The sequence below is a fragment of the Trachypithecus francoisi genome, unplaced genomic scaffold (assembly GCF_009764315.1).
Source record: "Trachypithecus francoisi isolate TF-2019V2 unplaced genomic scaffold, Tfra_2.0 Lachesis_group21, whole genome shotgun sequence".
Taxonomy (NCBI): domain Eukaryota; kingdom Metazoa; phylum Chordata; class Mammalia; order Primates; family Cercopithecidae; genus Trachypithecus; species Trachypithecus francoisi.
The window spans coordinates 58,056,266-58,068,590 of record NW_022681467.1 but is presented as its reverse complement, the minus strand read 5'-3'; the positions used below and the strand labels follow the sequence as shown (position 1 = coordinate 58,068,590).

Below are 12,325 nucleotides of genomic sequence, written 5' to 3'. Positions count from 1 at the left end.
CCTGCCGCCACTGTGTATCTCTGATGATCAAAACCAACGGCCCTGAGAGCAGCCCAGCCTGCGGCCGCGGCTAGAGGAGAAGGAGATGCCTTGTACCCACATCTCACATCCCAGCAGAGGCCACAGCAGGCAGCGGCCTCGGTGAGGGAGCAGGAGGAAAATTAAGACAGCAGAGGGAAGGGAGTGTGCTGGGTGAGAGGATGCTGTCCTGCAGGGCTCCTGGCCATCCCCAGAGCACCTGCCCAGCCAAGGAGTGGCTGGTTGGCTGGAGTGCCTCCTTGCCCTCTGGCCACCTCCTTCTCTGTGGCCTCTGTTCCAGGCCCTCCTCACCATCGTGCCCATCTTCATCCTGCACAGCCCTAATGGGTCCCACTGTGCTGAGAAAACTGTCACCCTAACATCAGACCTGCCCAGTGGCTGCCAACTGTACTTCCTGAGCACCTACAGGCTGGGCTTCAAATCAAGGTCAGGGAAAACCATGAATCTCTAATCCCCCTAACCTCTGCAAAAATAAAAAATTTTTTAAAAATTAAAAAATAAAAAAACAAGAAAAAAATTTGTGTTCATTTTTTTTCCCCAGAACAATGACCCAGATTATTCATATTCATGAAGTTCTCAAAGGGGTCCTTGATCTAAAAAAGGGTCCTGACCTCGCAGTGGGCCTCCAGCACTTGGACTCCTTGTGGAGGACCCACCCCAGACCCCCTGAGCTTGTTAAACACGTGTCTTCCTGGGCCCCTTCGGGGAAACCCAAGCTCAGTGAAGCTGGGGATGGGCCTTGAACCTGCACTTTTTTTTTTTTTTTTTTGAGACGGAGTCTCATTCTGTCGCCCAGGCTGGAGTGCAGTGGCCGGATCTCAGCTCACTGCAAGCTCCGCCTCCTGGGTTTACGCCATTCTCTCGCCTCAGTCTCCCGAGTAGCTGGGACTACAGGCGCCCGCCACCTCGCCCGGCTAATTTTTTGTATTTTTTTAGTAGAGACGGGATTTCACCGTGTTAGCCAGGATGGTCTCGATCTCCTGACCTCGTGATCCACCCGTCTCGGCCTCCCAAAGTGCTGGGATTACAGGCTTGAGCCACCGTGCCCAGTCGAACCTGCACTTTTAAAAAGTTCCCCCAACTTTTCTGATGAGAAGCAGGGGTGAAAACTCCATGGTGTTAACCCAGGAGCCTTCTCCCCTGACAACTGAACCAGTGCAGAGGCGGAGCTGCCGGACAGGAGCTGTGGGGCAGGTGCTGGGGCTCCTCAGCTGCCTCTGCACTGGGACCCCTCCCCCGGCCACAGCTCAGGCACCACCTGGCTCTGCTTCCACTCAGGTGTTCCAGCATTTCTCACAGGTGAGACTTACTTGGAAGACAGGTGATGATTACAGCGAGACTCCTGGCTCTGCCACATCATCAAGAGAGGCCAAGCCAGAGCCAGGGCACTCGCAGGAGCTCACCACCACAAATCCCATGTCCTCTTTCACAAGAAGAGGGTGGCCCCACGCCGCACACGCACCTGACACCTGGCATCATTATCGGAGTCATTGAAATGTCACTGAATCAGTCACCCTAGTTTTAAGGCAATAATGGAAGCCGCTCTCCGGCCCAGCACAGTGGCATGAGGTCCCAGGTTACAGCGGGCTGTTTCTCACCATCAGCCTTGGATCAGCCTTAGGTTTATTCAGTACAAGGCACAGGCGCTCACCTCCACACCACAGTCCTCCTTCCTCTACAGTTGCCTCCATCTTTTTTGGAACCAGAACTCCACACAACTCCCTACACACTGCAGTCCTCCCTGCCTGGTGCTTGCCCAAGAACTCCTCGTCTCAACCCACAACAGGCGCTCTCTGGGCACCCCAAAGGCTACAGTCCCAGCCCCTTTGATAAACAAATGTGCTCATGTCTGCTCAGCCAAGAGCCCCTCAGACCCTTTTCCCACCCGACTTGCCTCAGCGTCGGGGCCACAGCGCCCAGGCCCTCAGTGCGCAGGTGAGAGGCACACACCTTACACCCAGGAGAGAGGCCCGACGGCCGCCACAAACCCTGAGGTGCGGGACCCTCTTCAGGCCCCAAACGATAGAGCCAGCCACTAGCTCAACAGGACTGATCCCGGAGTCTGTTTCTCAAAATAAATCAAGCAAGTGTTGCACTGAAAAAAGAAGGCAAGCAAAGAGAAACAGCCACATGCATCAGGCACAAGTCTCAGATCCAGTCCCTCACAAAAGCTCACTTCCATCGCTCAGTTCGCCTCAGAGGTCACGGGATTTGCACCCACAGAAGCTCCAGCTCAAAGAACGTGGATGCTGTGAAATTCTGCTAAAGGATCCCAAGTTCTTTTCTGAATCTGGAAGGAAAAGGAAAGAAGCGCCAAAAAGTTCCCGGAAACAGTGCCGTGAACCATTTAACAGATGTTTCTTATCAAGAGCTGCAGGGGTGGGCCTGGACACTGCCACACTTCCACAGTGGGACCCTAGCCCAAACCAGCCGCCGGAGAGGCCGTGACACCACGCCTGAAACTTACTAGCAAGAACACTCTGAAAAAGCAAAAGTGACAGCAGAGATACAAATCAACTAGCATATGTGGAAAGTACATTTAAACTATCAAACCAGAACCTACCATATTAACTTAGGACTTAAGTCCTTTTTAATAATCAGTCATGTTCAAATACTGACTTCCTTTCAGTGTAGATAAGGTTATAAATCAACTTGAAAATGTGCTACATTTTGGAATTAAACCTTGTACTTGACAATCAGTGCTAAACACTAAACGAAATGTCAACACCCAAACAGGAAGTATGACAATGATTAGGAGAAAATCAGCCCACGCCCAGCCGCACTGCCCACAGAGGCCCCGACGCCAGTGACACCACACACACAGGTGCTCCTCAGCACCAAAGCCGAGAAAACCCTTGCCTGACAGAGCTGTGTTCTGTTTGCAACAAGTCACTCTTGAAGAAGTGACCATTCAAGCGGGGGGCAGACTTATAAAAAGACCCTGGGACACCTGAGCCTGCACTGCTGAGCGGCTCCAGGTTCAGCAGGTGGTGGAACCAAGGGTGTCCCAAGCAGCCACGACACATCAGACACTTGATGCTACATTTTCACACAGATTCCACACAAGAATCCGTCTTGCAGGCAAAGACACTGAAGGCAGAAGCCAGTGGGAACCCACACAGGACCCAAGAGCCCTGCTCTGGCGCACACCCTTCGCAAAGATGCTGTGACTCAGGAAGGCACGGCGCCAGCTGTGCCTGCACGGCCAGACAAGACACAGCTTGTACCGGGCCACTAAAGAAATCACCTGGAGGCGGCAGGTTCCCTGTGTGAAGACAGCATAAGAACCTAAAATGTGTCAACAATTCTCTTACACAAAATGTCACTTTTGTAATTGGTTGAATGTACTAAAACTCCATTAAAAGTCGAGCAAGTTTTTTTTTTTTTTTTTTTTGAGACGGAGTCTCGCTCTGTCACCCGGGCTGGAGTGCAGTGGCGCGATCTCGGCTCACTGCAAGCTCCACCTCCCGGGCCCATGCCATTCTCCTGCCTCAGCCTCCCGAGTAGCTGGGACCACAGGCGCCCGCCACCGTGCCCGGCTAATTTTTTGTATTTTTAGTAGAGACGGGGTTTCACCATGTTAGCCAGGATGGTCTCGATCTCCTGACCTTGTGATCCACCCGCCTTGGCCTCCCAAAGTGCTGGGATTACAGGCGTGAGCCACCGCGCCCGGCCGGGCAAATGTTAAGGACAAATCCAAGACCCATCTGCTGGTACCTCCTGGAGGGCAGAGAGGAGAGACATTGGGATGGAAGTCAATAAGTGGCATTTTTTCACATTCAAACAGCACCCCTCATTAACATGTGGAACACAGCAGAGTCTGACCCTCTCAATGCACTGGAGGCAGGGAAGAAAAATGTCCTATGTGTGTACTCTAAGGCCGTACGTGAAGTCCACTGGAACTGAACTCAGAACGGAGACCCCAGACTCTGGACTGCACACCTGTCAGCACCCATGCCTCCCAATCCTCCCTCTTCACACAGAGACCACCACTGAATCTGCCAGTAACAAAGGAGGTGGGTGGCAGGGAAGGTATTCTGGCAAAATCCTGAATAGCCAAACAGTAAATTACCATATTTCAGAAGAAATGAAATGGCTTTGTAAACACTCACGCTCACAAAAAAGGAAAGTGTATTAGTTCTATATGTAGCAAAAAAGCAAAATTCTGACACACAGTAATGCAGCATGATTAGAATATTCTAAACAAAAATGTTAAATGAAAATCTTGATATTAAAAGGCAGTACAGAGTAGTGTTTAAGAGTGTGAACCCTGGGCCAGGCTTGGTGGCTCAAGCCTGTAATCCCAGCACTTTGGGAAGCCGAGATGGACGGATCACGAGGTCAGGAGATTGAGACCATCCTGGCTAACATGGTGAAACCCCGTCTCTACTAAAAAAATACAAAAAACTAGCCGGGCGAGGTGGCAGGCGCCTGTGGTCCCAGCTACTCCGGAGGCTGAGGCAGGAGAATGGCGTAAACCCGGGCGGTGGAGCTTGCAGTGAGCTGAGATCTGGCCACTGCACTCCAGCCCAGGCGACAGAGCGTGTGAACCCTGGAGCCTGGGTTCAAACTTGTATTTCATAATTTACTGCTGTGTGGTTTGGGTAAGTTACTTAACCTCTCTGTTCCTTAGCTTCCTCATGAATGAACTAACAATAATGTCAGTACCTGTCGAGTGGGCTGTTCACACTCGAGTGGGAAGCTCACCTGTCGAGTGGGAAGATCACACGAAGAAAGAGAATACAACATGCTCATAACAGTACTGGAACAATCAGTATTAAATATTACCGTCTGCTCAGTTAAAAGCCGTCATTAATAGATGGACATACGAAGAAAACAAGGTAAAGTCTATGAGGGAGACTCAGTCACTCCCTCACTCTTCGCCACATTCTAAAAGACAACACTGTGGCAGGCACTGGGCTGGGCAGGGAGGAAGTGCCACCGACGAAGTTCCTGTCCTCAACAAGGGGAAGGGAACTGGTATTCTGGGGCATGTACTAGGTGTCAGACTGAGGTAGAAAATGATTTCGTGGCAGGGCGCGGAGGCTCACACCTGGAATCCCAGCACTCTGGGAGGCTGAGGCAGGTGGATCCCTTGAGATCAGGAGTTCGAGACAGCCTGGCCAACATGGTGAAACCCCATCTCTACTAAAAATAAAAAAATTAGGCAGGCGTGGTGGCCGGTGCCTGTGGTCCCAGCTACTCAGGAGGCTAAGGCAGGAGAATGGCTTCAAGCCGGGAGACGGAGGTTGCAGCGAGTCAAGATCGCACCACTGCACACCACCCTGGGTGACAGAGCGAGACTCCATCTGAAAACACAAAACAAGAAAATGATCTCGTCTGCTCCTCTTATCAGCAAAGTGCTACCTGTCCGATGAAGGAGCTGAAGCTGACAGCCGGAAAAGGGGCCCTGGGCACCAGTTAGGAAGGGCAGCAGGGACGGCCGTGGCTACCCAGCATGTGGCCCCTGCGCCAGTTTCGGGCTCCTCAACTCTCTGCTGTCCTCGCCACAAATCCAGCGGGTGGGAAGGCCGCACAGTACCCAGCCAGGCCCGCAGCAGGCATTCGAGAAACGTCTGTCCAACCAAACCGAACGGGACCCCTTCTCCAGGTGTCCCGGGCAATCATCCCAAAGCTGCCGGAGCCAGGCCAGGGCCTGTCCTAGAGGACGGTTCAGATAAAAACGCCCCTGGGAGGTGACCCTCACCCCAGGAGAGCCTGCAACACCCCAACACCCACCACCTCGCCGCCGGTCCCCCGATGAAGCGGCGAGGCTGAGGTGCTGTGACGACCTAACAGTCTTGGCCTGGGCTTATAAACTTGGGAAGTCTAAAGACGTATTCTCCTGAGTACCAAAATATAACTGACCAAAAAAGGAACCTCTTAAAATTACATTACCAAAGATAGGTGCTAGGTAGCAAGTTCTCAACCGTGTGTAGTCTGCTAAGATTTATAAATTAAAAACAAAAACAGAGCCCAGGGGAATGGACAAGGGCCCGCGGGCCCCCTCCCTGGGAAGACACAGGCCTGCGGGACAAGAAGGCCAGGGTCGGAGTGGGGCTGCGCCTCCCTGCCCTTCCTCCCGGCGGAACTCGCCCTCCTCACCTACAGGATCGCCCTAAATGCGTACGAAATCCTTCCCTGTTCCCGGTGAGCTGGTGAGAGAGGGCGAGTCCACCAGCAGGTGCGTCCGTCCCCACTTCCTGCTCGGCGGGGCAGCAGCGGGGCCGGGGGCCTCGGGGAGCCGGGTCGGGGGTCCCGGGACCGCAGTTGCCCGGCGACCGCAGGGGGAGGGGTGCGGAGGCCGCGGGACCCAGGCCCAGGCCCCAGGCCCGGTCGCAACTTTCCTCCCAAAGTTTTCCCGGGGCGCCAGGCTGCGGCCTAGGCCGGGCGCGCCTCCCTGTGAGGGTCGAGGCCGGGGCCAGGGCTGGAGACGGCCTGTGGACCCGGGTCCTGTCCGGCCCGCCCTCCCCTCCCCACCCTGGCCCCAGCCCCAGCCCGCGGCCCAGGTCCCGCAGCTCGCCGGGGTCCCGGGCCTTCGCGCGGCGGCGGCGGGGGCCCCTCACCTGGACGCGGGTCCCTCGGTTGCCGGCCGAGCTCGTTGCCGCCCCGCCCCCGCCCCGCAGGCCCGCGACCCACTGACACCGAGGCGGAAGTGCGGCCCGCCGCCTCGCCGACTGACAGCCCGCGCCTGCCACTAGCTGCGCCCGGCGTCGCCGCGTCGGCCGCCGCCCACCCAATCAGCGCCCGGCCCGAGGCTCGCGCCGGGGGGCGGGACTATGCTAATCCCTTCGCTGAGGGGCCGCTACCTGTGCCCCGCCCACGCAGCGGAGTGACGGCGAGGACAGCCAGTCACAGCAGGAGAGAGGCGGGGTTATGCAGCCCCTGAGCCAAAAGGGGAGGGAGGGAAGGAGGAAAGGGCGTGGCTGCGGAGAGCAGAGTTGACAAACAGTGAGTCAGGTGGCCCGGGGCGTGGGCGCTCCGCCCGCAGGTGCACTGCGTCCTGGCGGCGGTGCGCGCCTGCGAGGCCCACCTCTCAGCTACCCAAAGCCCGGGGGGCCTTTTCCCACAAATGCTGGGGACCTTGCGATAACTGGGGCGTAGCTGCTCCCACTGTCCTACCAAATCCTGAATATCCGCCTCCTTTGCATGCCATTCGCCGCCAACCAAAATCCAGCGCCAATTTACCCCTGCAGCTGCATCCCTGATCTTTTCACTACCATACTTAAAGCCTTTTAGACTCCCACTGACCTACAGTGGCTCCATGGTTAAGCCCAGAAGTTCTGGAATCAGACCTGGAGCTTGCATTCTTTACCAGCTGTGTGGATTTGGACAAATTAATTAACCTCTCTGAGTCTGTGTGCACCCGGAGTTTCATTTGCAAACCAGGGTTCCCCTGTCATCATCTCATTTAAGTCATGGGTCTGGTTTGAGGTGAGTGGAGTGGCATGAACCAGGCTGGCTACATAGAGTCCCAGCAGTTGGTTTAGGGGTCAGCCTGTGACCCAGTTCTAGCCAAAGAGGCTCAGTCCTGGGACTTTTGCTGTAGGGTCAGAGTTCAGACCAGAGGGGAGGCTGAAGTCAAATGACTCTCCCATCTGCCCACAGACCTCTCCAGAGCTGGGTTAGGTGAGACGGCGAAGGGGCCACTCTTCCACATCCCACCACCCGAGAACAGGGCTGCGCGAGAATGAAGCCAACCCAGAGGAAAGCCGAAGCAACCACGGCCAGGTCATGTGGACCCTGCTGCACCTCAGCAGGTGCGTTCCTTGACTTTTCAGTTATGTGAACCACATGCTCGTTTATGCTTCAGCCCGTTTGAGGTAGAGCCAAGAGTCCTGGGCTCCCTGTGGCCTTGAGAGCCCTGGCGAATGATCCATGACCCCACAGCGCGTTCTGCAGCAGACCCAGCCCCCGTTGGGCCTCTGTACCCCCTTGTCTCCCCACTTCCAGGCTGCCCCTAGCAGGACCGTGGGGGCAGGGACAGGCCTTTGCCCCACCTGTGGCCCCGTGGCAGACGCGGGTACTCTCTATCAATGTCAGGGCATGAGTGAGCCAATGAACGCGGCCTCTGTGGCAGGGGCGGGGTCCAGACCACATCTCTGGGCCCAGCAGGGCCATTCTCCCCCACCCCAGGGACTGGCCCCACTCACTGGTGGGCCACTGTCAGCCGGCGCCACTAGAGACGTGCCAGGACTAGGAAGGAGCTGGATGAGCCTCTCCTGAAGAGAAAACGGGGAGGAGGGCGGGCAGGCCTCAGAAACAAAGGGGTTGCCATGGTTACCTCTGAAGAAAGCGACTCCAGCCGGTGAAAGGGAAGGGAAGGCATTCGGCCCCCAAGCCAGGACAAGGACGATGAGGCCAGTTGCCACGGAGATGACCGCACTGCACAGTGTCCCCTGTGGGCCTGGCCAGGGCCAGCGCAGGGTCCCAGAAGCCCACCACTCTCCATGCCCCTCACCCTAAGTCTATAAGACTCTAACCCCTGTGCCCTTGAGGGACTCCAACCTGCCTGCCCACCCCTTGACCACGAGCTCTGCAGTGAGGGCAGCCTCAGAGGCTCGGGTAGAAGGACCCTCTCATCTGCCCAGGGCCCACCCCAGGGCCCAAGCAGGGAGATCCACCCTGGCCTTGGCAGTGGGGGTATGATCTCAGATGGCCTCTGGGCTGGAACAGAGGTTTCACCCCTCTTCACAGATGCAGTAACTGAGTTCCAAGGGTAGTCTGCCATCAGCCAGCGCTGCTGGAGATGTTCCACGACTGCGAAGGGCACTTCCTCCCTGGGGCCAGCTGCTGGGACTAGGCGAGAATCCTCCCTCGGTTGGTGGGTTATAAGGAGGGTGCCTTGAGACCAACTTAGGCATCTTCATCATGATATTTGCTAGGTCATGAGACCAATTGGAGAGGCACAGTTCTGCAAGGATGAAAGATGGGAGTGGAGAAGACAGCAAAGATGGACGAGCTGGGGCCATGATGATGAAGACGATGATGATGATGGCGGCCGAGTGCCCTGTGATTTACAGGCCCATCTGGTTTCATGTTTGCAACAGCCAATCAAGTGGGTACCAGGTGCTATCATTCCCACTTTACAGATGAGCAGACTGAGCCCCAGACAGGTTAAGGGACTCCCCCAGCCCTGCAATGAGGAAGGGCCCAGCACAGCTCCAGGCACAAGGAGGCACACCAGGCATGGGGAGGTCTGGTGGACCAGGCCTGGCCGGGAGCTTGTCCGAAAGGCAGAGCTCCACCCAGGCTCCCGGACTGGGATCCACACATGAACAACAGGCCCAGGAGTTCCCATGGCTGTGGCTGCTGGGCCTCCACACATGCTCTCCAGAGCCTGAGAAATGCTTATCCTGCAGGTGATTTGGGGGTGTCTGCTCCCCCTGCACTGCTCTCAGATCAAATCTCTGCTTCCTGACAGAATTTCTAGGATCCTCCCTCTGTCCTCTTGCCGAGGAGGGGAGAAGCTCTCTCCCTCCCTCACCACAGGGCAGGTCACCAGTGGGAGGATTTCATGACCCACATGCCTCCCAGGGCTGGCGTACAGGGTCCAGCAGTCCCAGCCACATCTATGTCATCCCACTTCCTTTCCCCTCACTGCGGAGGAGGCGGAAGAGAAGTTGTTGCTCCCACCTTTTGGATGGGGAAACTGAGGCTTAGAGAACAGATGCAGCTTGCCCAGGGCCTGGCAGCACCAGTCCCGCCCACGACCCACCGCCCTTTCCCCCGCTCCAGTCTTACCTCCTCCCCCAGGTTTCTGGGTCTGGGTTTATCTCTTTATCTAGGTCTGCACCCACAGCTGCCCCATTAGATCAAACAGGGGTTGGCTTCCAGGAACGCCGGGTGCCTTGGCATTGCTGGCCTGGCTGGCAGCTGCTGGCTGGTAAGCCCCGAGTAAGGCTGTCTCCTCTCCCCAGGCACTCCCCAGGCCTTTAGAGAGGACATTCTCCCACTCTCTTTTGTGGAAAGCCATGGAATCTTCTGTGTGGATGCAGCCTGGGCAGCCAGAGAGGGGCTGGCCACTGAGGCCTGGCCCTGGCCCTCACGTGGCCGCAGCTGACCCCTCCCCACCGCAGCTCTCCAGTCTCCTCTGCAACGTGACAGCCCTGGCTTCTCTACCGTTGGGAGGAGAGTATTTTTAGTTTTGAACCCACCACGTGAAGCGAGACAAGTTATCAATAGCAGCAGCAAAGGGCTTTTTCTTTCTCTTTTTTTTTTCCCCATATCTTTGGGACCTGAACAATCTGCACCCATTAAATTCTGCCAAAAGAAAAAAATAGTGTTCCTCTTATAAACTTTTTACCCCACAGCTTCCTTGCTGCTGCAGCTTTGCAAACCCACTCTTCCTGGGGTGACCCCACCTGTCTCCGCAGCCCCCCTCTCCACTCCTGGGCACTGAGACCTGCCCAGGAACAGGTGCATCTGAGCAGAGGGCCAGGGTGGGGCTCAGGCCACAGCTCCAAAGCAGTTGGAATGAGGAACTGGGGAGAGGGGAGAAGGCCCCCCAGTTTCCCGCTCACAGAGCTGGCAGCAGCCACAGCCTCTCCTGAGTGCTTGCTGCATGCCCAGGGCCAAGCCCAGCTCCTCTGAGTGCAGCAGCTCAGGGACACGCCCCACCCCACAGCGGAGGCGGAGCAGGTGGCCTTCCCAGAGGTCGTTCCGGCTGGAGTTCCTTGTTTCTGGAGGAAGGGGTTCCTCAGTCAAGTGGGTTTGAGAAAACTAAACAAAGTGAACAGGGGCCCTCCCCAGCCTTAGGCTTCCCAGCGCCCGCCCCACTCAGGGGCACTTAGAGGCTCCAGGGCCCAGGAACCAGAGCCCGCCCCACTCAGGGGCACATGGAGGCTCCAGGGCCCAGGAAGGGCCTGATGCAGACTCCCGGCATATGAGGATGGAAGCCCTTTTTCTATGAAGTTTCTTGCAGGACACTGGAGTGGCTTCCTGCCTTGCTGGGGGAAACATTGGAGCCAACATGGCTGCCTGCCCTTTAGGACTGGTTAGAGCTGCATTCCTGAGAAAGCTCAGAATAACAGAGGCTTCGACAGGGTAGAAATGTACTTTTCTCTCAGGTGACACAAGCCTAGGCTGTCTGGCTGGCAGGGTACCATGCATCCTCAGGGACACAGCTCCTACCTCACTGTATCACTCTCCTAGTGCTGGCTTCCAGCCTCAGTGTCACCTCATGGCCCAAAACAGCTGCTGGTGCTCTAGCCATCACAAGCACAGCTGACCAGAAAGGAGGAAGGGAAAGAGGAAGAGCAAAAGTGCTGCTCCCTAGATGAGTCAGCTCCCTTTGAGGATCTGTCCCTGAAGACACACCCAGCACTTATGGGTGTGTCACATCTCACTGGCCAGAACTCCATCCTATGCCACCTTTGGTAGGATGGCAGCATTTTAGCTAAGTGCATTGCCAGCCTAAACAAAACATGGGGCTACAGGGAGCAGGTTACAGATGGCCCCACAGCCAGGCCTAGACCGTCCCAGGCCCAGAAATGTGGACATCTCCAGAAGTGACCCATAACTGTCCTGCCTCAGAAGAACCGACAGTCCCAGATGCAAGACAGAGCGCCTGGTACACATTCCCTGGCATACCTGTGGCACGAGGGCTGTGCTCCAACTCCATGCCCCAGCGTGGTGCTGCAGTGGCCACTCCAGTGTTGGCCCTGGAGTTTCCTTCTTCCTGGCTGCGCCCTGACTGATGGGAAGTGGGTTCCTGCTCCTTCTGGAAATACCTGTTGAAATCCTGCTGCACTCTGCTGGCCCCACCCTGGGTGCTGGGTACCTCCAGATGCAGGGCACTCACCCCAGAGGCTGCTAGGCAAAGGGCTTTCCTAGTGTGGGAAAGCGGGGGACCCTAGGGAACCTCTGCACCCTTCCTGAGGGCCTGTGTAGGGTGGGCAGGGTGTGGGCACATCCCTGCAGGGAATCGGAGGGGCAGGTGGGAGCCGGAGGAGAGACAGCTGGGCTGGGTTAGATTTAACTTGCTGCGGGAGCCAAGTGCGTTGGCTGGAGCCACTGGCTGGGCCTCAGTGCCAGGGGATCCGCCAGGCACGGGGGTGGGAGGGGCAAAGTTTAAATATGCCTGGGGAGCCAAGATGGGGGGCAGAGATGGGGCCCAGGTTGAGGAGCTGCCGGGGGCCTGAGGGTGGCACCATGGGCTTTTCCTCGGAAACAGCCCAGCAGCACGCTTGCCCCTCAGCTGGAGCTGGGGATGGGAGTTGGGTAAGAGACAGCCAGCCAGAGATTTGGGGTTCTTCTGGGGATGGGTGTACTCCCCCAGTTGCAT

The 12,325-nt window shown here is 56.7% G+C and overlaps 2 protein-coding genes and 1 long non-coding RNA gene across 4 annotated transcripts in view; 1 reads left to right on the top strand and 2 right to left on the bottom strand.

The window, feature by feature from the left end:
• OSBPL2 (oxysterol binding protein like 2) overlaps positions 1-6,750 on the bottom strand; it is a 60,899-nt gene extending 54,149 nt beyond the window's left edge. The window contains exon 1 of one of the 2 annotated variants that reach the window (XM_033186988.1): positions 6,606-6,750. The gene's annotated coding sequence lies outside the window, so the exon portion shown is untranslated. The remainder of the gene's footprint in view (positions 1-6,605) is intronic. The other variant, XM_033186987.1, reaches the window with a different exon arrangement.
• A 915-nt stretch (positions 6,751-7,665) lies between these two features.
• Positions 7,666-10,278, top strand: LOC117069036. The gene is made up of 3 exons (XR_004431357.1): positions 7,666-7,799; positions 8,925-9,097; positions 9,960-10,278. It is a non-coding gene; the product is annotated as an uncharacterized LOC117069036 (long non-coding RNA).
• A 1,292-nt stretch (positions 10,279-11,570) lies between these two features.
• Positions 11,571-12,325, bottom strand: LOC117068326 (putative uncharacterized protein FLJ44790). Its single transcript, XM_033185384.1, is given in 2 exon segments — positions 11,571-11,815; positions 11,818-12,325. Coding segments are annotated over 2 exon segments (753 nt in total).